This window comes from Mizuhopecten yessoensis, unplaced genomic scaffold, assembly GCF_002113885.1.
Source record: "Mizuhopecten yessoensis strain PY_sf001 unplaced genomic scaffold, ASM211388v2 scaffold4301_2, whole genome shotgun sequence".
Lineage (NCBI taxonomy): Eukaryota > Metazoa > Mollusca > Bivalvia > Pectinida > Pectinidae > Mizuhopecten > Mizuhopecten yessoensis.
The window spans coordinates 178,740-205,095 of record NW_018405477.1 but is presented as its reverse complement, the minus strand read 5'-3'; the positions used below and the strand labels follow the sequence as shown (position 1 = coordinate 205,095).

Genomic DNA, 26,356 nt, shown 5'->3' with positions numbered 1-26,356 from the left:
GTTCCTACCTGTACTCCTCTCTCTCCCTATCCCCATGAAAAACTCCGACCTCGTTCCTACCTGTCCTCCACTCTCTACCTCCCCCCATGTAAAACTCCCACCTTGTTCCTACCTGTACTCCACTCACTACCTACCCCCATATACATTACTTATAAAGTCATATAGAACACTTATGTCATATACATTACTTATAAAGTCATATACATTACTTATGTCATATACAACACTTATAATGTCATATACATTACTTATAATGTCATATACAACACTTATAATGTCATATACATTACTTATAATGTCATATACAACACTTATGTCATATACATTACTTATGTCATATGCATTACTTATAATGTCATATACAACACTTATAATGTCATATACATTACTTATAAAGTCATATACAACACTTATGTCATATACATTACTTATGTCATATACAACACTTAATAATGTCATATACAACACTTATAATGTCATATACATTACTTATAAAGTCATATACAACACTTATGTCATATACATTACTTATGTCATATACAACACTTAATAATGTCATATACAACACTTATAATGTCATATACAACACTTATAATATTCCTACCTGTACTCCATTCTCTACCTATCCCCATGTAAAACTCCCACCTCGTTCCTACCTGTACTCCACTCTCTACCTACCTTCATGTAAAACTCCCATCTCATTCCTACCTGTACTCCACTCTCTACCTATCCCCATGTAAAACTCCGACCTCGTTCCTACCTGTACTCCACTCTCTACCTACCCCAATGACCTGTACTCCACACCCTACCTATCCCCATGTAAACTCCCACCTCGTTCCTACCTGTGTTCCACTCTCTACCTATCCCCATGTAAAACTCCCACCTCGTTCCTACCTGTACTCCACTCTCTACCTACCCCCATGTAAAACTCCCACCTTGTTCCTACCTGTACTCCACTCACTACCTACCCCCATGTAAAACTCCCACCTCGTTCCTACCTGTACTCCACTCTCTACCTACCTCCTACCCTCATTTATACTCTCGCCAGAGGGCGACACAGACTTCGGAGAATGAGATATGTCGGTCCTACTGCGCTCTCTCTTTGGTGTCAGAGAGCCCACCGCCTCGTCAAATGTTGGGGGTGGTGTGGAATTTTCTGGCAGTAGATCGGGCCGGCCCCCTGTTGTGCCTAGAAATATAGGAGAGAGTGTAAAGTATTCTCAAACATTTGTGTACAACAAGCTGCACGGTCTGATCTGAAATTTGCTCAGGCAGTTAACAAGACATGAATGCCCCGGCCCCTTGACCATGTGGTTGACCTGTAAGTAGCCAGGGAAAGTGATCTTGGCATTGAACTTGGGACCCTGGTATACTAACTCATCCGAGATATTTTCACATTTATGAAAAATACAGTATCCTCCCTCCATCTTAGTTTTTTTTTTATATAACTATAGTACAATTGGGACAGGACACTTCCATTGACCGGGTAGCTCTATTGGTTAGAGCGATAGTAAACAAGCTGATGTCCCATTTTTGAATCCAGTCTTGCCCAGCTGTCTAGCCCAGCTGAAGTCTTTTCCATTCAGAACACTGTTGTCGATTAAATTTGTTTATTTCATAGTTACTATTTCTCATAAAATCCTGCAAGGTATGGTTTTCTTTCAGAAATTGTTTATCAAAGCTATAGTCATGCCATAAAATCAGTTTCCAATACGGGACACGACGCAATGGGACGAGACAGACAGAGTAACAATATATCTCTCTCCCAACAAAATGGAGAGTGTGTGATAAACATTAAACTAGAACACAGACAGGTCTGCAAGGACCCCGCCACGTGCCTGACTGACCCTCCCACCCCACAGTTTCTTAATCTCCGAAAAGGAAACTGTGGAGGGATGGGAAAAGACAGACAGGCGGACACCGGAATTTCTAGGGCACCCGCATCTCCTGTGAGGGCCCTAATAAGTGTAGCCTGATACACACCTGGAATGGGTGTTGTGTCTTCTGTAAAACTAATGGTTCTATGTGACCTTTCTGTGACCGTTGTCCTCCTCGGAACTTCCGTAATACCCTCGGACTCTGACTGACCAGACGACTTCTTAGGACCACCTGGCTTCCTCTTAGAAGGAGAGTGCTTCAAGGCTGTGAAAAGATTTTTTTTTTAATTAAATTACAATTTCAGACAGTTTTAAATCACAGGTAAGGCTTTATATTTACATCTATTTAGTTTTTTTGGGGCTCAATAAATGAACGTTTTTCATTTAAGAATCCAAATGATAAGAAAAATCTCATATTTTACAGAAAATAGAGATTTTCTTTGAATGTAATATACAGTTACAATTTCTTAATTTCTTGGGGGGGGGGGGGGGGATATTTTTGATATATTTGTAAAGGTGTGAATTTTGAAATTGTCAAAATATATATATATACATGTATCTGCATCTCTTTATAAAAATCTGAATCTTTTATGGACTCACATTGTGAATAAACATGAAAGTTTCTTAGGAAATAAACTCAAAGTATTCGATCTGATGTAGCTACCAAGAATTATATTATCTAACTTTTGACAAAAGGTCCTACAGAGTCTAGTGGGACCGATTTTATTTTATTTTCTCTGGAAGGGTATTAAATTCAACTTCAGTATTCACGCTGACTCAATAGAAAACATTAAGTTAAAACTGTTCTTTTTGCTATAACTCACGTAGATATATATATAACAAGACTTCAAGATCACCTGGTATTGTGCATGTGGAATATTATGATATGGAACTAAACATTCCAAATCTACTATTTAGATAACCTGATAATATTTTATATTCTATGAAAGAGAAAATTTCATCAAATAGGCCTTAACCAGAAATATTTATATCATATTATATTTTTTCCATATCAAGCTCCAAATAAACCTTTCTTCTTCAAATATGGGACTGAAAGGTTGTTTGGCAAATCGACAGGACAAGGCTGACTCCATTACAGTATATCTTACAATCCCACATTTAACCCTTTCACCACTGTAGACCGTAGTGGACTCATCCAGATCAATGCATGGGAGAGTCTACTTAAGTTACATAGGGTTAAAAGGGTTTAAGAAAAACGGTCTACCACAATCTACATTTTTCAATAATTAAAATATCAAAACTATTTTACTTTCCAAAATTGTCGTTTCTTACCAGCTTTTTAACTATTTTCTACCCCAGTTATTAGTTACCAGCTTTTTAACTATTTTCTACCCCAGTTATTAGAAACAGTATTTATAAGGGAGATAATCTGCACAAAAACATTAAACTCATAGTAACATAATATCATTGACATTAATAAACTGAAGATAGCAGAACACAGAGCCATGAAGCCAAGCAGAACACAGATAGCTCTACAGTGCAGCAAGTGAAACAGTTCCTCAAACCCAGCCAAAAATATTGATTTAGCCCATCGCATTCCCCAGACCCCACCTATTCCGTCTTTACGTTGCAGAGTTATCTTCTCTTGTGAGCAGGTATTGATTGTTACGTCATTGGTTTGTGTGAGAAAATTACGACGTTTTCTCAAAAATTGATGACGTTCCTCTCACAAACAAATGACATAACAATCAATACCTGCTCACAAGAGAAGATAACTCTGCATTACAAAAAGATGGAATAAATACAAACAAATCTTATATCTTATATTTAATAATTAATTACAAAATAAAGACATTTTATAGTAATCACTACAAAATGAAAATTGAAAATAGATTCTTATATATAAAATCTTAGGTCTGTATTGACAAATTAGACACAGATATTAAGCATGACTCTTTATGATCACAATATTTCAGAAAAACACGGCTAAATTGGGCCAATTTATAAACTTGACACTCACTCCCTTATTTTATTTAGGGAAATGATGTCTGTACTGTAAAACTTTGACATTTGTACTCAAATTAAAAGCAGAATCACATACTTTATCTTTTTTTTTTCTTTTAATCTGCCATTTTTTTCACTTTCATGCAGGAATTGTAATACATTTGTATTAAATATTTGACATACTGCTCCTCAGTATAATAACAAGTTACACAAGTCTGTTCTAACTCAAGGTGCATAACTCCAGGACTCAGTATTATCCAAGGGCCCATATAACTAACTCAGTATCATCTAAGTGCACACAACTGTGGTAATATCCAAGGGAACATAAGTGCAATATATAAGGGCACATAACTCTGTATTATCTATGGGCACATTATTCTTTACTATCTAAGGGCACATAACCCTGTACTATCATAGGGCACAGAACTCTTTACTATACAAGGGCACTTAAATCTGTTTTATCTAAGGGCACATAACTCTTTTCTATATAAGGACGCATAAGTATGCATTATCTAAGGGCACAAAACTTTATACTAAGGCATATACTCAATATTAGTAAACAAGTGCACAGCAAAATAAACTGCAGGAGCTTAACTCTGTTCTAAGGGCACATAACTCTGTACTAACTAAGGGCACATAACTACATACTAATCACCAAGTGCACAACCTAGAACTAACTACAGGTGCATTAATCTATACTGAGAGTGCATAACTCTGTTCTTAAGTATATAATTCTGTACATAATTCTGTACCAAGGGCACATAACTCTGTTCTAAGGGTACACAACTCTTTACCAACTCTGTGCTAAGCTACATAACACTGTGCTTATTAAGTGAAAATGATGCTGTTATAAATCTTTATACTGTTGCAAATAACGCTGCCTATCAAGACCACTCAAGTATGCTAAACAAGGGCAGATAACTGTATTATTCAAAGGCAGATAACTCTGTAACAACAATGAATAAACAAAGTTCTCTGTTCTTAGCTACAATTGTTTATCACTCAATATTAATTTTGATGAAATTAAAAATAAAATACCTGTCGTATATTATGAAAAGATTGCTTTTGTAACCGTAATGTTTCAAGCGAATGTCCGCAACCCCTAACTGGTTTGTTTTTATGATAAATATATAAACTTAATGATACATCATTATTATTATGAAATACCTAAAACCCCACAAAAAGAATGTCCATTTGTAAGGAAGAATTCAATGGTCCACAAGAAACTCAATATTTTTCATTTCTTCGAAGCACTAAAATGAGATATGCATAAATATTCTGCATTTGTTTGCCCAGACTTCCCATGGAATTAGGCCAGTCTTATGATATTGGAATTTCTCAAAGTTTATATTTTTAAGTTAGGATGGGGCCTTTTTGTCTCATTTTGGAATTAAGGCAAAATAAAAAATTGTTTCAATTGGGAATGGGGCCTATAATCGGCCCAATAAAAAGGTTCCCAGAAAAAGCACTGTTATCATATTACATTTTTCTGAAGTTAGTTCATCAAACTTTAATTTCAATCATCATTATATATCTTCTAAAACACAAACTTTTGGCCAGATTTGTAATGCTTATCCTACTCCTGTATTGTTATAATTATTCAGACTAACAATATATAGATCACATCAATGCTATAAACAAGCCTCTCTACAATCTATCCTAAGCAAAGCATTGAATTCTGCTGTATTTGTGACGACAAAGAAGAAATATCTAAAAACACATTGCAAAAATCAAAATATCCGTGTATTTGTGACGACAGCATTTATACAAAAACTCAAAATTGTAGCTTAGCAAACTGCANAAAAAAAAAAAAAAAAAAAAAAAAAAAAAAAAAAAAAAAATAATCCAAACAAACCCATGTAGCAAATAAACGAGAAAATCGTAGCTAATTCAACAGATTACTATGGTGACAAAAACGTTACCAAAGTTACCTAGTTTGACAATTTTGCGGAATCGTTGTGTGCCTCTTGGAGGATCCACTGATATTAGCAAAGCACAAAATAGAAAGAACAACAAATAAGAAGAAACCTAACCTTCTCTCCCCTATAAACACAAGTTCAAATGTCCCTTACAAAATACTGGTCTAGTCCATTGTCAGGATTAAGGGGTTAAATGACGAGGATACTCATTCATTTAGATTTCAATTCAAAATGTTCTCTAATTCATTTGTTACATTTAAAATTTTCTTTTAACTTATTTTTTTCTGTATTCCTTGACTTTTCGATTTAATTGAAAAGATTTCATTTAATTAATTCCAATTTTAATTACATCAAAAATTTCATCCAGCAACATCAGTGAAATGAGGATGATTATGTTATCAGTTCTTCTCAAATATTCGCTATAATTTTGTAATAATTTCAAATATTGGATAAAATAAGCAAACAAAAGTGTGAAATATTTGTGTTTCTATTCTTTTTTTACTTAAAGTGGATAACCACCGGGAAGAAACGTTACAAGGGTTATAGTCCTTTCTAGAAAAGTATTTAGCAATGTCACCTATAGTTAAGTCAGATTCATATAGGAGAAATGTTACAAGGGTTATAGTCCTTTCTAGAAAAATATTTAGCAATGTCACCTATAGTTAAGTCAGATTCATATAGGAGAAATGTTACAAGGGTTATAGTCCTTTCCAGAAAAGTATTTAGTTACCTATATTTAGCCAGATCAAAAAAAGGAGGATAAAATATGCATTATGTTTAATCAATAACTCTTTTTTTTTTAATTTTAAATGTCTATGTTACATTACGGATGTATATAAGTTTGTATTGAGAAGATTTCTTTCCCTAGATATATATTTGAAATTATTAGGATATATGTCACGGCATGAAAATTACAGCAGAGGTAATCTTGCACCTAAGACAGAGATAACACATGAGAAACCATGTTCTACATTTTTCTATCTTGTCTGACCTGTCTGGCACTTTCTGCAACATTTTGCTTAATTTCATCGATAAGTTTATCTGCACATACAATTTTTGTCGGAACAGTGTGGGAATTGGCAAACAATTGCTTTGCACACAGATACCACATTTAATGCTTAGTGTTGTTAAATCTTCTTTGCAAGGACAGATGATGTAGCTTTAGTAGTGAAAAGGCCATAACAAAACTATACCCCTCAGTAATGGGACGTGTCAAAATTATGAAACGGATTGTCAGGTCTCGTTTGAATAAATTCTACAAAAAAATCACTGAATCATTAGGTAATAGTTAGAGATCTATTTTGTCTGATATCACATTCAACTCATAATTACTGATCATAAAACGTACGTTTGGCACCAAGTCTACTAAGAACTAATAAATAAATGATTGATCATTTTATAGGGATTAAAATACATGAAATGTGTTACAGGGTGTTAACCCTTTCAATCCTATGTAATTTAAGTAGACTCTACCATTCATTGATCTGGATGAGTCCATTATGGTCTACAGTGGTGAAAGAGTTTTAATACCCATTGCTGCAGCAGAAATAAAACAAATCAAAATCAAAACACAAGTTCATGTAGAATCGGCGTCATGTATGAAAGAAGAAATACAGACAAGACAGAGAAGAGATGAGACAGCAATAATTAATTATTATTTTGATTAATTGTTGACTTTATAATTAACACAAGATTTTACCAATAATCAAACGATAAAAATTTGACAGCATAGGGAAAGTTATAGAGCAAGATGAGTACCTATCAGTGGATACAGTTATTAGATTGTGTAAGGGAATTACATTGCAGTTGAAAATGACTGTTGCAGAATATCTTCAATACCATGTGTTAGAACTGTTATACATAATAATAAATATTACATGTAGAATAATTTTGTAAAAATATTTTGCGTCTTAAAAAAAAATAAAAAAAATCCTTTCTAGGTAAACATCTTAAATTAATTTTAAATAAGTTAAATGTCAATTTATTTCATTACACAAGGGTTTTGGTTTTAAGGTTTTCCATTTAATTTTTAAAAAAAAATTGGCAAAAACTTACAAACATTTCTACACAATAAATTACAAATGTCATTACTTCAGTGCATCAAGGACAAGAAAAAAAATTCTGTTTAAAAAAATAACTGTTGACAAGAAAAAAGTAATTTTACAATGAATAAATAGGAATCAAATCTTAATCTACAACATATACCCAGATATCCATCAATGTGCTATCCTAATATTCTAATTAAGAACCAAAGAATTCTGTACAAGGGAGACAACTCACAACCAGAAACAACATTAAAGAAAAGTAGTGTTTTGATAAATCTATGAATAAGAAAAAGAAATTAACATTTTGCTAAAAAAGCGAAAAATGAGTTAAATTAACAGCAAGAGTAATTAAATAAGGAATCACATATCTAAACAATCAGTAGTGTTATCTACGAAAATAAATCAATAAAATCAATATGTAAGAAACACGGAAAAACTTTCAATAAATTAAAAATGCAAAAGTGTATCAATCAAATGTCAGCTACTACGTTAGATTAAAACAAAACTCAATGCATGAAATACTTTAAGACTTAATTCAAAAATGGAAACAACTGCGTCGTAAGACAACATCACAAACAAGACAAGCTAAATCTATATTTAGATTCGCAAAATAACAGGAAAAGCGTGAGTGAATACAACAAATCTCACGGACATTCGGACAAGTACAAAAGAGACACGGACGTAACACATAACAAATGATGATACTAGACAGAGTAATAAAAACTTACGTGTCTGTAGCTTTCTAAAAACACGCTTTTCGAAAAAGGTCTGGAATCTTTGGGAATAGTAGCTAGGGCGATGTACTGATATAGTGTCCTGTTAAAATAAAACATGCTCATCATCAATATCAAACTGTTGTAGATACATTTCTACTGAACTTGGACTCAACAATATACTTATTAAAGTACATTTCTACTGAATATGGATTTTCATAATGAACTATTCCAACCTTTGAATTGGGGGAGTTCAAATGTGTCTTCAGGGGTGTATCAGTTAAGGGGACATTGAAGAAGCTAAGAATAGACCTGCTGTATCCCGTATGTATTGTATGTGTCGTTGATTGTCTTCTGTGTCTAAGACAGAAATAAAATAAAGAATAGAGAAAGTACGGGGAAATAGACCTGCTGCATCCCGTATGTACTGTATGTGTCGTTGATTGGCTTCTGTGTCTAAGAAAGAAATAAAATAAAGAATACAGAAAGTACGAGGAAATAGACCAGCTGTATCCCGTATGTACTGTATGTGTCGTTGATTGTCTTCTGTGTCTAAGACAGAAATAAACTGAAGAATAGAGAAAGTACGAGGAAATAGACCTGCAGTATCCCGTATGTAGTGTATGTGTCGTTGATTGTCTTCTATGTCTTACATCAGACAGAGATAAAATAAAGAGTACAGAAAGTACGAGGAAATATACCTGCTTTATCTGTATGTATTGTATGTGTCGTTGATTGTCTTCTGTGTCTTACATCAGACAGAGATAAAATAAAGCGTACAGAAAGTACGAGGAAATAGACCAGCTGTATCCCGTATGTAGTGTATGTGTCGTTGATTGTCTTCTGTGTCTAAGACAGAAATAAAATAAAGAATACAGAAAGTACGAGGAAATAGCCCTGCTGTATCCCGTATGTAGTGTATGTGTCGTTGATTGTCTTCTATGTCTTACATCAGACAGAGATAAAATAAAGCGTAAAGAAAGTACGAGGAAATAGACCAGCTGTATCCCGTATGTAGTGTATGTGTCGTTGATTGTCTTCTATGTCTTACATCAGACAGAGATAAAATAAAGCGTAAAGAAAGTACGAGGAAATAGACCAGCTGTATCCCGTATGTAGTGTATGTGTCGTTGATTGTCTTCTATGTCTTACATCAGACACAGATAAAATAAAGAATACAGAAAGTACGAGGAAATTCAACAGACCAAAATTGAACTGCTGCCCATATTGCAACACTCTTTGCCTTCTACATACTTTCTGTTTCGGGCATTGTCGCCCTAGGCACCCATCCTCATACGACCTTTGATGTTGCGAGGAGGTTAAACAGCAAACAAAGCCTACTAAAGTGTATGAGGGTTATGTTTGTGTATGAATACATCACCAAATTGCAGGAATTAGTCCTATGTAAGGATTATAGTTAAAAAGCTGGTAAGAAACGACAATTTTGGAAAGTAAAATGGTTTTGATATTTTAATTATTGAAAAATGTAGATTGTGGTAGACCGTTTTTCTTAAACCCTTTTAACCCTATGTAACTTAAGTAGACTCTCCCATGCGTTGATCTGGATGAGTCCACTACGGTCTACAGTGGTGAAAGGGTTAAATGTGGGATTGTAAGATATACTGTAATGGAGTCAGCCTTGTCCTGTAAGGATTATTATACCTCAACAGAACAGGATTCAATCCATAAATACACAAGGATTACAACTGCAACTGCAATTACAAGATATATTTACCAGGAATATAAACTGTACTATTTAACAGGTGATGTGTTAAATAGTATGTAGCAGGACTGGACTGGACCAGATCGTAGCTCAATTAGAAGAACATCCGTCTAAAAGTTCAGAGGGTCCCAGGTTTGAAGCCCGGTCTGGTCGTCACATTTATCTTTCTCCTATTACAGAATTGGGGGGGGGGGCTTGCCGGCCCTTGATTCAAGCAATGGGTGAATGCTTGTCAGGGATGTCCAAAGTTTGGTTGTAAATAGTATTGTCTTCAAGGGCAAAGACTTGAAGAAAGGAGGGAGAAATGTAGCTGAACTGGACTACGTTATTCACTGGCTATCATGTAGCTCAACCCGTAGTCTATATAGCTGGAGTTCTGAGGGTTCTGGGATTGAATCCCAGTTTTGCCTTTCATTTTTCCACTCTTACCATGAAGTCCAAACTAGAGGGCCGCTCTACAAATTGAGCCACCTGGTTGCCAACAAACGACCCAGTCCAGTTCTGCTAGAATTACGTCTAGTTGATGTCTTGATGATCTCAAGTTTTGATAATACAATGGACTTGTTTTCTATTGTTTTCCTGCTCAAAACACTGCATAAATAAAACTTTCAAGAAATGTAAACAGTGTATTGAAAATCAATGAAATGAAGACAACGTCACAATACTGTTCACCAGAAAAATTTTGTCCAATCAAATATTATCTTCACCAGTAAAATCCAGCTTTGTTCTGTGTAAATTATTACTGTATATAGTTGTTGTGTGCTATTATTCATAATAATAATCAATTCGCCTTCATTGTGGAGGATGAAAAATGCAAAAGTTAAATTGCAGAGAGAAATTTCAAAGTACACAGAAATTAATCTCTCTCTAGATTTCACACAACACTTTAAGACAGATCTCAAAAGCCATATTAAAAATTCCAAATAAAAAAAATTGTCTTTTTTTTTTTATGGTCATAGACTTACACATTTTTATGTTTCTTTTCATGATTCTGAAATTTTAACCATCAGTAGCAGTAAATGGAAACGAGATGACTGGTTGTTCTACACAGCCAATAACACATCCTATTATACTCACCCCATCTATAACTATGGATTTCATGGTGTGCTCAAATTTCTTCTTAAACCTGTAGCTCTGTAAAACGTCGATCACTCCCATGTACATCAGGACTCGCTCCCCTTTGGCGTTTTTAGCTGGTATACCACCAGGCCTACGACGCAAAACAGAAATTTACATACAGGTGATTTAAAATCCTTCAGTAATAAAACCTTATACTACAGGCTGGCATACCACCAGGCCTACGACGCAAAACAGAAATTTACATACAGCTGTAGCTCTGTAAAACGTCGATCACTCCCATGTACATTAGGACTCGCTCCCCTTTGGCGTTTTTAGCTGGTATACCACCAGGCCTACGACGCAAAACAGAAATTTACATACAGGTGATTTAAAATCCTTCAGTAATAAAGCCTTATACCACAGGACGACATACCACCAGGCCTACGACACAAAACAGAAATTTACATACAGGTGATTTAACATCCTTCAGTAATAAAACCTTATACCACAGGCCGACATACCACCAGGCCTACGACGCAAAACAGAAATTTACATACAGGGGATTTAAAATCCTTCAGTAATAAAACCTTATACTACAGGCTGGCATACCACCAGGCCTACGACGCAAAACAGAAATTTACATACAGCTGTAGCTCTGTAAAACGTCGATCACTCCCATGTACGTCAGGACTCGCTCCCCTTTGGCGTTTTTAGCTGGTATACCACCAGGCCTACGACGCAAAACAGAAATTTACATACAGGGGATTTAAAATCCTTCAGTAATAAAACCTTATACTACAGGCTGGCATACCACCAGGCCTACGACGCAAAACAGAAATTTACATACAGGCGATTTAAAATCCTTCAGTAATAAAACCTTATACCACAGGATGACATACCACCAGGCCTACGACACAAAACAGAAATTTACATATAGGTGATTAACATCCTTCAGTAATAAAACCTTATACTACAGGCTGGCATACCACCAGGCCTACGACGCAAAACAGAAATATACATACAGGTGATATAAAATCCTTCAGTAATAAAACCTTATACTACAGGCTGGCATACCACCAGGCCTACGACGCAAAACAGAAATTTACATACAGCTGTAGCTCTGTAAAACGTCGATCACTCCCATGTACGTCAGGACTCGCTCCCCTTTGGCGTTTTTAGCTGGTATACCACCAGGCCTACGACGCAAAACAGAAATTTACATACAGCTGTAGCTCTGTAAAACGTCGATCACTCCCATGTACGTCAGGACTCGCTCCCCTTTGGCGTTTTTAGCTGGTATACCACCAGGCCTACGACGCAAAACAGAAATTTACATACAGCTGTAGCTCTGTAAAACGTCGATCACTCCCATGTACATTAGGACTCGCTCCCCTTTGGCGTTTTTAGCTGGTATACCACCAGGCCTACGACGCAAAACAGAAATTTACATACAGCTGTAGCTCTGTAAAACGTCGATCACTCCCATGTACATTAGGACTCGCTCCCCTTTGGCGTTTTTAGCTGGTATACCACCAGGCCTACGACGCAAAACAGAAATTTACATACAGGAGATTTAAAATCCTTCAGTAATAAAACCTTATACCACAGGCCGACATACCACCAGGCCTACGACGCAAAACAGAAATATACATACAGGTGATATAAAATCCTTCAGTAATAAAACCTTATACTACAGGACGACATACCACCAGGCCTACGACGCAAAACAGAAAATTACATACAGGTGATTTAACATCCTTCAGTAATAAAACCTTATACCACAGGCCGACATACCACCAGGCCTACGACGCAAAACAGAAATATACATACAGGTGATATAAAATCCTTCAGTAATAAAACCTTATACTACAGGCTGGCATACCACCAGGCCTACGACGCAAAACAGAAATTTACATACAGGTGATTTAAAATCCTTCAGTAATAAAACCTTATACCACAGGACGACATACCACCAGGCCTACGACACAAAACAGAAATTTACATATAGGTGATTTAACATCCTTCAGTAATAAAACCTTATACTACAGGCTGACATACCACCAGGCCTACGACGCAAAACAGAAATTTACATACAGGCGATTTAAAATCCTTCAGTAATAAAACCTTATACTACAGGCTGACATACCACCAGGCCTACGACGCAAAACAGAAATTTACATACAGGTGATTTAAAATCCTTCAGTAATAAAACCTTATACTACAGAACAAAATTATGAAAAGCTATTCAATGTCTGTGACAAATAATGAATACATTCAGTTTATTATTTAATATGAATGAGAATTTTCAAAATATTGGTACAAACATATTTTGACTGCTTTTGCAAGATAGCTACCATTTTCACACTGTATCATTCAGAAATCAATTTCTTACAGTGTTGGTTCATATTCAGGCTTTGTAAGCTAGTAGTAGTTATCTCCCTTCGTCATTGTATCATATTTTGTTTTGGTGTCCCATCGTAGTTTTGATTTGTTTATGACACATGAATTTGTCAGATAGGACAGGTGTTGGGACATTGCTATATACACATGCCAAACATCCTATAAGATGTGTTATATAACATTATATTTATCTAGGTACAGAATGGAGGGAGGAAATAAGTGGATTTAAAATAGATTTCAAAATTCCTGAAACATTATTGAAATGAATTGATGTTAAATGATGCCTCTCTAAAAACAAAGACAACAATACTTGATGTTCTAGAGAGATAATGAATGACAATTACGGAATGTCTTCATCCTCATCTTCATCGTCATCATATCCTCGTGAAGCTTGAATCGCCTCAATGGCTGTCGAAAAATTGGCTAATCGTGTCTTCATAGACTTGGTCCTCGCCAGCGAAGAACCTGTCGTCATAGAAACACTAAGTTAAATAAAATTTAAACAGGCCTGAAGCTATCAAAAGCACAAATAATAGAAAAGAAGTACAGAATGTATAATGTTAAAAACTTATTTACATAAAAATATAAAATAAAATATTGTTCTCTCTTTATAACTTTTTAATGAACAATTAAATATTGTGAAATTAAACATGTGTAAAAGTTTTTCTTGTATCCATTTATCATCCACTCAATGAAAAGATTAAAATGCAATTTGAGTCAAAATAATCTACATCTGTATAGCGTTTGATAACAATGTTGTATAAATGTTTATTATAAAGATCCTACAGGGAATACAACACAATAAATAGCAGCACTCACTCTACGTCCAAGGTTTCCGGCCTAGCCCTTCATCAGGGATTGAATGGTTCAACCCCTTATGTCGCATTCATATTTGAATAATATATAGGTGCAAGGACCATTCCATCCCGATGAAGGGCTAGGCCCGAAAGCTTAGGCCCGATACCTAGGCTGTAGAGTGACTGTAGCTATTTATTAACAAAGTTGTCTTTTACTACAGCTGAAGGTCTAGTTCAAAGCATGATATAGCTTAATCAAACATTTGCTTAAATTTTCATTTGTTTCTCCCAATTTATGGAATATCTTTCAGTTCTCTTCTTTGTCTTAATGCATGTGTTACATTTAACATCATCACAATACAGAATTTATTTCAAAATTTAGGAAATATTTTTGAAAACTATGCAAACTGATGTTAATCAGGCTTTGTGTTCTTGGCTTCAGAAATCAAAATTAAATAAGAAAAACTTTCCTCCCTTCTAGCGTAAAAAGATTCTGAGAAATGAAAGACTATGAAGGCAACTATCTAGTCAATTCCAGGCTCTAATTTCTCTCAAACAAATTACAAAGTTAAATTCTGATTCTATTTTATTTGTGACATAACACAGCAATTAATAGGTCAATTGACCTAATTTGCGACTGTATAACCACCATCGCATATATCCGTTTTACTGGCTTCACTCTGCATCGCCAGTAAAACTCAATTTAAGACAGTTTGAGTATAATCACGATATGCTGCCGCAAATCTCAAAATACATTAGGATTATTCTCTAATTGTTTTAGCATTAGTTTTTCTCTGTATTATGATCTATCAAAATCTGAAGACACTTTTTTTTTCAATGGGAAGGCCTACAGGCTAAAAATAAAGTTGATTTGTTTATAGAGAAATCGGAGCCTTGGTTATTTAAGCTTTAATATTGTAATGCGTAGCGAAAGACACCATTAATGCTGCAACAGTTGTCTGTCAAAGACCAAACCCGAAATATTCTAGCTGAATCGGATATATACATGGTACAGGGTATATACAAGCAGATATACTCAGCTCAGCTGATAAACAAATACATCTACAAATTCTTAAGGAAAAAAATGATTTTCTTTTAAATGTGTTATATTTCATAATTATCATACAAATATAATGTTCAGTAGACAAAATCGGTCAAGAATTATCGATCTGAAAACCTGCTAACCTAACAGGTTTCTATACTCATGTAAACAGCATGGAGACAAATGTATGTATGTTTAAATACGGACAATTAATTGATATTTTAAATTTTAAATAAATTAACAGAATCAAATTTAACTCCTGTTCTAATTAGCTCCCCTCCCCCTCTCTCTCTTTTTAAGGCTAACAAGTTTCAAATACGTGGAGTGATGTGGACAGATCACACAAAGTATAACCCAGGATTACAGCGGTATTAGGTGTGTGTGTATATAGTCAGAGGACTCGTGATGTTAGATGGGTTTTAATTTTAAATAGCAAGTGTTATTAGTACCTACCACAGACCAACATCATAATAACTTGATCAATTTGACAAATACCCTGATTATTATAATAATTTAATGATAATAACAGATCTGAGTTGTATGTACGAACATTATAGAACCAAAGATCAGTTACGGGAAAATTATAATTCATTACCTGATCAGTAAAAATCCAGTTACAAGTTAATTGATAACAGTCAATTATCCACAAATTTTGTCTTTGCGTATTGCAGAGTTATCTTCTCTTGTGAGCAGGTATTGATTGTTACGTCACTTGTTTGTGAGAGTAACGTCATCAGTTTTTGAGAAAACGACGTAATTTTCTAACACAAACTAATGATGTAACAATCAATACCTGCTCACAAAAGAAGATAACTCTGCAATACGCAAAGACGGAATATCTAACTTATAATCTTTGACATGATTGTTTTATTTGACTGTAATTGAAACTGGAGAAATCTCCTTTCCACCTAATAAAAGCACTTGTTTAGTCCCCTTTAACTTACCAGGCTGGACACAGTGACACTTCTACAGTGTAATACATATTACTTTCTGATTCTCAAATTTCATAAATATTTACACAGTATATGAACAAATTAATATCATTATATTATGATTAATTAACATTTTTCATTGTTCTTCTTAACAGGGAGTCCAATTTTGTATTTACAGTATCAAATTCATATTATCCTATTTTGATTTAACATTTTTATTGTTCTTCATATAACTTCAAGTCCAATATTGTATTTTAAGTAGAAATTAACAAATCATATAACATATATTTTTCTCAGTGAAAATATTCAGTCTCAGAGGACTTTTTGTTTATAGCCATTAAAACTGCTGAGAAGTAAACAGAAAAGAAATGTGAAGAAATTCAAACGTATGGACCATGTTTTCCAAACCAGTGTTTCACCCAAAACACAAATTTTAGATTATTCAGGAGATCAAAAAAACTTTTACTATGATTTAAATAAAATATATGAATGTATCAAAAGATAAATCTACACAAGTATGTAGATCATGTCTTGATCAAACGAAACAATTTGTACAGATTTCTAAAGAAGTTCTCAGAATTTGCACAAAAACAAATTTTCTCCTGGATTTTTTTTTGATCTCCCTAAGCTGGTAAGATAAAACCATTAGTTAATGATTATATATACAAAAGGCTGTGGTTCCATACTCATCTTCAATACTTATTAAACTTCATTAACTCATTCACCCCTGAATTTCATAATGAGACTATTCCAACCTTTGAAATGGAAGAGTTCAATGTGTCTTCAGGGGTGAATGAGTTAAAGGTTAAGGTTAAGGGTTTCCACATATTTGTGTTCCACTTCCAATACTTACCACGACATATACGAGTCAAATGATTTCATAATACCAGGTAATAAGCTTTGAATTTTGATAAACAGTAATTTTACTCATTTGTATCTGGTAGAGAAACCAATCAAATTCTTCAAGGACGTTTAAAAATAATCAATTATTTCAATCAATGAAACAAAATTACTTTCTTTCTCTCTCTCTTATATTCATTTCATATAGAATGAAAAGAAATCAAGAAAATATTGGCTATAAAACTTAACACTTTGTGCTACGCCCACTTCGAAAGACACAAATATCTGAGTCACTTTTATTTATCGCGTTTCAAACCGTTGAACTGGTTGGACCAGAGTTGTTCGTTTATGAAAATAAGGTCGGACCTAGTAATCTGATGTTGCTTTCAGGCCAGGCTTGTCAAAGCCTTGCAAGGCCTGCCTTAACATTTGCAGGACCGACAAGATTGCTAGATTTAAAAACGGACAAACCAGTTGTTCTGCATAAACGAAATGGGCCTAGGACTGCTGCCAAAATAACAACAAAGTTTAAATTAGAAAGGTAATGTAGAAACTATATACCGAAAAATGAGGGAAGACATAATTAACGTCTATAAACTTTTGAACATCTAAAACAAGAGGGCATACACATAAAATAAAGAAAAAACATTGTAAATTAAGTATTAGGAAACATTCATTTGCCTACAGAACTGTTGATATATGGAACAGTCTTCCCGAGGCGGTCATACAGCTTTAACAACTAAAAACTTTGAAATTAGTTCGGATAATCACTGGAAACATCTTGAACTGAAATTTAATCACCTAGCTAGCTACAAATCTAAAAACGGGAGTGATTTGTAAATCAAAATTGTTGTATTATATGTTATGGACATAGAGGCAAGTAATTGCCTGCGTCCATCATCTACGCTATTAAATCCTATTCACCCTTTCACCACTGTAGACCATAATGGACACATCCATATTAAGGCATGGTAGAGTCTACTTAAGTTACATAGGGGTAAAAGGGTTAACTAACAATACCTTTATTTAAAGGAAAAATACATCACATACACTAATTAACTCTCGTTATCACATCCATTGCTTCATTAGCAATTAACCCTTTCACCACTGTAGACCATAATGGACTCATTCAGATCCAAGCATGGACAAGTTTACTAAAGTTACATAGGGGTGAAAGGGTTAAATGGTGAGTAGACGGATGAGTATGGAACCAGGTAGAGAAGCACCTAGAGGTTAGTAGCCGCACACCTGTTTTAGGGGGAGTAGTAGTGGCACCTGGGTAAGAGTCCGCAAGTGCATCAGGGGGTAGGGACGATGCCCCGCCCTGGGACGTCCCCGCACTTGAGTTTGTCGTCGTCTCTTGATTTACTGTCTCCAATTCTTTAGCCTGGAAAATAACATACAAAGCAATCCTCATGTCTGCTCCAAAAGAGAAAATTGCAGAGTAGCTTTCAAGGGTGTTTTTTTCAAACTGAATGAGAATGTTGTACCTTAACCATAAGAGGACATGTTTTTTTGCAATAAACAATCTTTCCTCGACCCCAAAACTATGATTTTTTAAAATAAAGAATCAGAAGTTTTTAGTCCTAGTTGACAGTTAATCTTTTTGCTGATTTATTTCTATAAACAGAAGTTTTAGACCAGTATTTTAAGTTAAAACACTAAAAAATGCTGTTTAGTCCACATATTCAAATTTTATAGCTAATATTGATCTAAATATAGATATTATTTTATATATTCAATATTAAAAGTGTTTGTCATGAATGCAAACTAGACTTCCATAAGTCTAAAGTCATCAAAATGGTTGCTTCTAACAGTTGTCTATATTTATTCGAGGTGGCAAGAGAAGCTTCAAACTGAGTCAGATCAAATTGCATTTCATAGCCCTATCAATGCAAATTCTTCCGGAAAAGGTTATATAGGTTCTTGCAGTGGAAATGTAAATATATCGTCTGCAAAAATCTTATCTTTCTCACACAGAATGATCAACTTACTACGTCTTTAACCACAATTAGCTTACCTTTTCTCACACAGAATTACTACATCTTTACCTGTAATTAGCTTACCTTTTCTCACACAGAATTACTACATCTTTACCTGTAATTAGCTTACCTTTTCTCACACAGAATTACTACATCTTTACCTGTAATTAGCTTACCTTTTCTCACACAGAATTACTACATCTTTACCTGTAATTAGCTTACCTTTTCTCACACAGAATTACTACATCTTTACCTGTAATTAGCTTACCTTTTCTCACACAGAATTACTACATCTTTACCTGTAATTAGCTTACCTTTTCTCTTGCTGCCTGATCCAAGTTATATACCCCTAACAGTAAACTGTAATCCATGATCTTAAAACTCTCTAGCACCTGGAAATAAAAAAAACATCTGGGTAAAATATACAGTATAAGACATCAATTTCTATTACCAAGGTGTATTCACACTTTTCCCGGTGTGAGATTAATAGAATCTTTCACCCCCTTGGGAATTTATACCACAGGGGGGAGGAGAGATTCTTAAGTTGTCAAACACGAGGCTTTAAGAATCTTTCCCTGTGGGTTGAGATTCCCAATCTTACATTCAGGGGGTGACTGATTCTTTTTCTCTGACCCTGTTCACCCATTGTGTATCTTATACAGAATGTAATGTTAACGTTACAGGGTTAATTCAGGGTTGACGTGACGTTGATGGATCATTGACATGACGTAACACCATTCTTATGAATAGTGGAATCCCCTGTCTCAACCCTAGGGTGAGACAAGGGTGAACAGGGTATGAGAAAAAAACAATAACCCCTTTGAGGTGAGATCGGGAAAGATTCTTAAATTGCCAAACACTCCGCAAAGTGTCGTGCTCGGTAACTTAATAATCTTTCCCCTCAGGTAGAGGATTCCCCTAGCTCATCCTCAAGGGAGTGAAAGATTCTAATAATCTCACAAAGTTATTTTAAATACATATCAATAAAGTTTTCTTTTAAATATCTTACCATTTCATTGGTTAACAAATTTGTATTTTTGTGAAAACATTTTTTCTTTTCATACACTTCTGGATCATTTTATTATATTTCCGTTTATACGAATGAATTCTACCAAATTTTCAAATGTTACAAGACTGCTCTAAGTTAAACATGCTGAAAAATATAGAGGTATAGTGTCGGCAAAAACAAAATAAACAAATCTATGTCAGGTTAGTCGACATTTCAGTGTCCCTTGTAGGTTTCAGCATGCATTTAAATGACATAAGAATCTTTAATTTTATCTTTTAACGTCACAAGCTATTGTCAATTAGGAACTAAATCATTCCTGTAATATCCTCAGTAAAGGATTGAGATGTACATTACAAATTCTAAACATTGAAGATGACGTGAAACCCATTTCTGACAAACATATTCCATGATGAGCAATTTATTTCATTATAGTGTCACACGTTAGTGCATACTAAAACAATGACATTTTAAAAAGCAGATTTAAAATATCTTCAATTCTAACTATAAATCATGATGTATTAACATCCGGCCATAGTCTGCCTATGAGACACTCTAAAGGAGGATGAAATATTAAAACTTATTCCATGATGAGCTTCAGTAACAAACATCATAAATATATCAAAGAAGATCTGTGTATAAGGGGAGACAACTGTAGGTCCTACCCGACAATCTCTCTGTATGGTTTTCACCAAGGCGTCGTGTTTGTCTTTCTCCAGTAGAATTCCTTCGGGATGAATGTCACTAAAATCTAAATCCTTAAGTGTCGGGCTGCTCTTACTGCGTTCGTGTTTCGACGCCTTGCGTTTGTACGTACTTCCTTTAAGATCATATTTTTCATGGAGTTTAACAGAAGATGGAAGTAAATTATTCATAACTACAAACCGGATATTTTTCCCACCACACTGAAAAGAAAGAAAATTGCATCAACTGGCATAAATAACATTTTAAGATTTTTTTTTTCTAATCATACCCTCGTACCTTGTTTCTCATAAAACAAAAGTATATGAACTTACTGTAAAAGAGGAAATTTTTGCGATGTTGAAATGTTTTGCATTTTTCATGTCACATAAATTAGTACGAAAATATCCACACATAAATATATATTTATAGATTATAAAAATAATGAATGAGTTTCTAAATAAAGAGAAATCAGATTCCATATAAGGAGAGAGACTCCATATAAGGAAATAGACGCACTAGTGATAAATGTGCAATTCTACATTAAGCAAACTTCGTAGTAAGCTCAATCCCCTAGACACCTGTGTTACCTAATGCATGTGTCAAAAGTTATTGAGATATATATAGACTTTAAATTTCAGAGTAAAATATACTTACGTGAAAGTTTTCCACACCATGATCATTTTAAGAATCAAAACACAAACATTTCCACATGCAATAATTTTCACTTTTACAGATTATTTAGGATCTTAAACAATGCCTGATGAAAATCAGCCTAAAATCTTTTCTTTAAAGTGGACTTTCTACATTTAAGGTAGGTAGCAAATTAAAAAAAAAGTTTCGTCTTTAAATGGTAAGAAAATTAGAAGACACAAATCAAACTAGTTTGATACTGTCAGCATTAAAGAAAAATCCTCCTCATTCTTAGGCAAATCTTACTTGGAGAATTGATGCAGTACATACTTTCGTTATTTCTATCCCAACATAAAAATATCTTACCTGGTAACAATACAGACCATAAAACTTGGGCAACAACGTCCGTGGATTTTGGTTTAAATTCTGAAAAAAGAAATTCACAGAAATGAATCACCTGAAGCTTTACTTCAATAACGATCACCAAAGTATGTTATCTTCACTTAAAGCACTGTACAGTGTACATATATGAATGCTATAAGTGTAAGTATAATAGCTATGAAATATGCCTGCGGCGGCGAGCGTCATCTACGATCAGACCAACAGTAAGTTAAACATGTCCAAATAGCAGCTTGACAAAGTGTAGACTACAACGAGTGTCGTTACACACTGTCGCACATCGCCTTTGGGTCAAATCATCGCACGTGAATCACAGAATCACCGCGTCAGCTAGCTGATCACAATGTGATACATTTCAATGGGACATTTAAGTGAAACAAAATTGTTGGAGTCAGAGGTAAAAACAAGGGTCAGTCGGGTTACCCGAGACAAGAGGCCCAGAGGGCCTGTATTGCTCACCTGTTCCTGACAATGGACGCCGGGCCAGGTGAGCTAAAAATACTTTTTTTTTTGGCCTTAAACATGACATCTTAAATCTGGTCAATATTACAGAAGGAAAATCTCAGAGAAATCAGAATAATACTCAGTATGTTAAATGTTACAACTAAAATGTTATAAATCTAATTTATTTCCTAATTTCATTTTGGAAAATGGCCTCCTGAAAGATAATTGTGCCTTAAGTCATTATATTTATCAATGCAAATAATTGTCCGTGGGAGTCAGGTAAACGTTTCTCAGACCCTCAGTCAGTTCCTGCGTGCATGGACTTAATCTTGAAATGCTTTACAAGTAACTGCATCTATGTAACCTAATACATATAAAAGTGAGTGGAAAACAGCACAAACTCCTGTATTTCTGTCGTTACCATATAGTATCCAGGAAGTAGTTTCTGTAAGAAATCCGCCTCTTTGTGTTGAACAGTTTTAATGATGAACTCATCGTCCGAGGTAAGGTAGAAAATGCTTCCACTAGCACCAGGATTAGACAGTTCCTTTAGGGGGTCGTCACATAGGGACAGCTGAAAAATCAACAAAAAGTTAAACACTGTCACTAGCACTGGGGTAAGACAGTCTGCGCATGTATTAAGCAGTTCACATATTTATTCACATTATAAGTCTACTGCATCTAGATGAAAATGGGGCATGTAGAATTTCAACCCAGGGCAAGTGTAGTTTTGATGTTCACTTACCCTGAAAATTAATTTGAGTTTTATTTTTAATCAGAGATATTTAAGTCAATAGATTTGGAAGAATCAATTTGAGTTTTATTTTCAATCGGAGATATTAGATTTCTATAAATTTGAGAGAATCAGTTGAGTTCAATTTTTAATCGGAGATATTAGATTTCTACAGATTTGAGACGATCGATACATACCAGAAAATCATCAGGCTGAATTCCAAACAACTCTCGAAAATATCTGAACGCAATCGGAGCATAGGTTTTGAACCTGAAATCACTACAGTGGTGAGCGGGTGTGAGGTTGCTTCCTTCTCTGTAAACATAAATAGCAGAAAATATATTCATCGGTGATTAAAAATATTCAGATTCATATAATGAAACTATGATATATTAAATGCCCCTTGTTTATACACAGCACAAGATATAATGCCCCTTGTTTACACACAGCACAGGATATAATGCCCCTTGTTTACACACAGCACAGGATATAATGCCCCTTGTTTATACACAGCACAGGATATAATGCCCCTTGTTTATATATACAGTAAAAAAGACATATCATCCCTCATATATATAATTATAGTAAAACCTTGACATAACACCCTTGTTTATAAAGAAAAACCCCAATATCGTGCCTCATTTCCATACAGTAAAACCTAAATATAATGTCCATTGTTCACCTATACAGTAAAACCTAAATATAATGTCCCTTGTTCACCTATACAGCAAAACCTTAATATAATGTCTATTGTTCACCTATACAGTAAAACCTAAATATAATGTCCCTTGTTCACCTATAAAGTAAAACCTAAATATAATGTCCCTTGTTCACCTATACAGTAAAACTGATGTAATGTACCATCCCTCATATACAGTAAAACCTTGATTTAAACCCCCTGTTTTTATAATGTAAAATCTTCACATAACACCCCTCGTGTACATAGTACAACTCTGATGTTATGCCCCTCATTTGCACCAAGTTTTTATACACTGTCAGTAAAACTTTGATATTATGCCCTTCATTCGTATTCCAGCATCCCACTTGTACCATTCCATTAGCCTGTCGCATGGGGCTAATATGTCTGGGATAGTGAATAATTTTCATAGTCACAAGAAATTGTGTATATTTGACGAGCAGAATTTTCCAGATATGAAATAGTGCACTACTGAGCTTATATGAAAGTATTACAGCTCTTTAATGTTAGTGTTCATATTAACCCTTTCACCCCTATGTAACTTTAGTAAACTCTTCCATGTTTTGGTCTGGACGAGTCCAACATGGTATACAGTGGTGAAAGGGTTAACACTGTGTTTGCGATGTGGATTTCCCACGTATCATACAATGAAACGGATATTTCAAATATCTCAATAACCGTCCTCGATATCCAGGGGTAAGTTACACTCACTTACGCTCTCTGCACCCATGGAATATGTCATAGCAAAATTGAAGCCACATAGCTAGCTATTTGATTGGCCTTTTGGGTAAGAAAACCTGACCAATCGCTAGGCTGATAATTGTCCTCTGAATATTATAGAGGAATGACACGCGTCTTCAAAGCCAGTCAATTTTACCGCTATGCTACAGTGAGATTCTTTGATGTACATCAAAGGACCAATCAAGTCTTCTTGCATCATTAACAAGGTGGTGTACACTGAGTCTTCGATTTGGTTGCGACATATTCCAGGGGTGAAGAGAGCGTTTGTGAGCATGACCCCTGGAGTATCGAGGATGTACATATTCCAGGGGTTCAGAGAGCGTAAGTAACCCCTGGAGCATCGAGGATGGACATATTCCAGGGGTTCAGAGAGTGAAAGTAACCCCTGGAGTATCGAGTATGTACATATTCCAGGGGTTCAGAGATCGTAAGTAACCCCTGGAGTATCGAGGATGGACATATTCCAGGGGTTCAGAGAGTGAAAGTAACCCCTGGAGTATCGAGGATGTACATATTCCAGGGGTTCAGAGAGGGAAAGTAACCCCTGGAGGATCGAGGATGGACATATTCCAGGGGGGCAGAGAGCGAAAGTAACTCCTGGAGTATCGAGGAGGGACATCTTCTAGGGGTGCAGAGAGCGTAAGTAACCCCTGGAGTAACGAGGATGTACATATTCCAGGGGTGCAGAGAGCGTAAGAAACCCCTGGAGTATCGAGGATGGATATATTCCAGGGGTGCAGAGAGCGTAAGAAACCCCTGGAGTATCGAGGATGTACATATCCCAGGGGTGAAGAGAGCGTTTGTGAGCATGACCCCTGGAGTATCGAGGATGTACATTTCCCAGGGGTTCAGAGAGCGAAAGTACCCCCTGGAGTATCGAGGATGGACAGATTCCAGGGGTGCAGAGAGCGAAACCAACTCCTGGAGTATCGAGGATGTACATATCGCAGGGGTTCAGAGAGCGAAAGTACCCCCTGGAGTATCGAGGATGTACATATCCCAGGGGTGAAGAGAGCGTTTGTGAGCATGACCCCTGGAGTATCGAGGATGTACATATCGCAGGGGTTCAGAGAGCGAAAGTACCCCCTGGAGTATCGAGGATGTACATTTCCCAGGGGTTCAGAGAGCGAAAGTACCCCCTGGAGTATCGAGGATGGACAGATTCCAGGGGTGCAGAGAGCGAAAGTAACTCCTGGAGTATCGAGGATGGACATATTCCAGGGGTGCAGAGAGCGTAAGTAACTCCTGGAGTATCGAGGATGGACATATTCTAGGGGTGCAGAGAGCGTAAGTGAGCGGAACCCCTGCAGTATCTCGAATGCACTCTAATGATAATACAAGAGGCCCAATGGGCCTGCATCGCTCACCTGGTATTAATCTCACACTTGTAATCTTAAAAAGTGGACTAAAATACATCTACAGGCAGAATATCAGTGTTTGATTCATAAGAACCTATTTAAAGATTTATACATATGACGCCTGTGACGTTGAATGTCGAACATGGACATTAGGTTGAACAGAGTTTATAGTCTTCCAACACAGCATGCATCTGGCAAAATATCATTACACTGGACCTTTTGGTTATATAGAACAAATCATTTAAAGATTGAAACATATATTGACCACTGTGACCTTGAATATGGGTGAAGGTCATTCACTTGGTAGTCCTTCATCCCAGCATGTTAATGGCCAAATATCATCACTCTTGGCCTTTTGCTTGTTAAGAAG

General features: G+C 35.5%; 1 protein-coding gene across 5 annotated transcripts in view; it reads right to left on the bottom strand.

Annotated features, from left to right (window-relative positions):
• Window positions 1-26,356, bottom strand: part of LOC110448791 (phosphatidylinositol 4-phosphate 5-kinase type-1 alpha-like) — a 66,236-nt gene that overhangs the window by 24,332 nt on the left and 15,548 nt on the right. For 4 of the 5 annotated variants that reach the window (XM_021495233.1, XM_021495235.1, XM_021495234.1 and 1 more), the window contains exons 5-15: window positions 23,388-23,505; window positions 22,879-23,031; window positions 21,981-22,040; window positions 20,966-21,205; window positions 19,609-19,686; window positions 18,561-18,699; window positions 14,046-14,166; window positions 11,320-11,452; window positions 8,535-8,622; window positions 1,984-2,142; window positions 1,021-1,189 (exon numbers count right to left, since the gene is read on the bottom strand). In XM_021495233.1, coding sequence (XP_021350908.1) covers window positions 1,021-1,189; window positions 1,984-2,142; window positions 8,535-8,622; window positions 11,320-11,452; window positions 14,046-14,166; window positions 18,561-18,699; window positions 19,609-19,686; window positions 20,966-21,205; window positions 21,981-22,040; window positions 22,879-23,031; window positions 23,388-23,505 — 1,458 coding nt within the window. The remainder of the gene's footprint in view (window positions 1-1,020; window positions 1,190-1,983; window positions 2,143-8,534; window positions 8,623-11,319; window positions 11,453-14,045; window positions 14,167-18,560; window positions 18,700-19,608; window positions 19,687-20,965; window positions 21,206-21,980; window positions 22,041-22,878; window positions 23,032-23,387; window positions 23,506-26,356) is intronic. The other variant, XM_021495232.1, reaches the window with a different exon arrangement.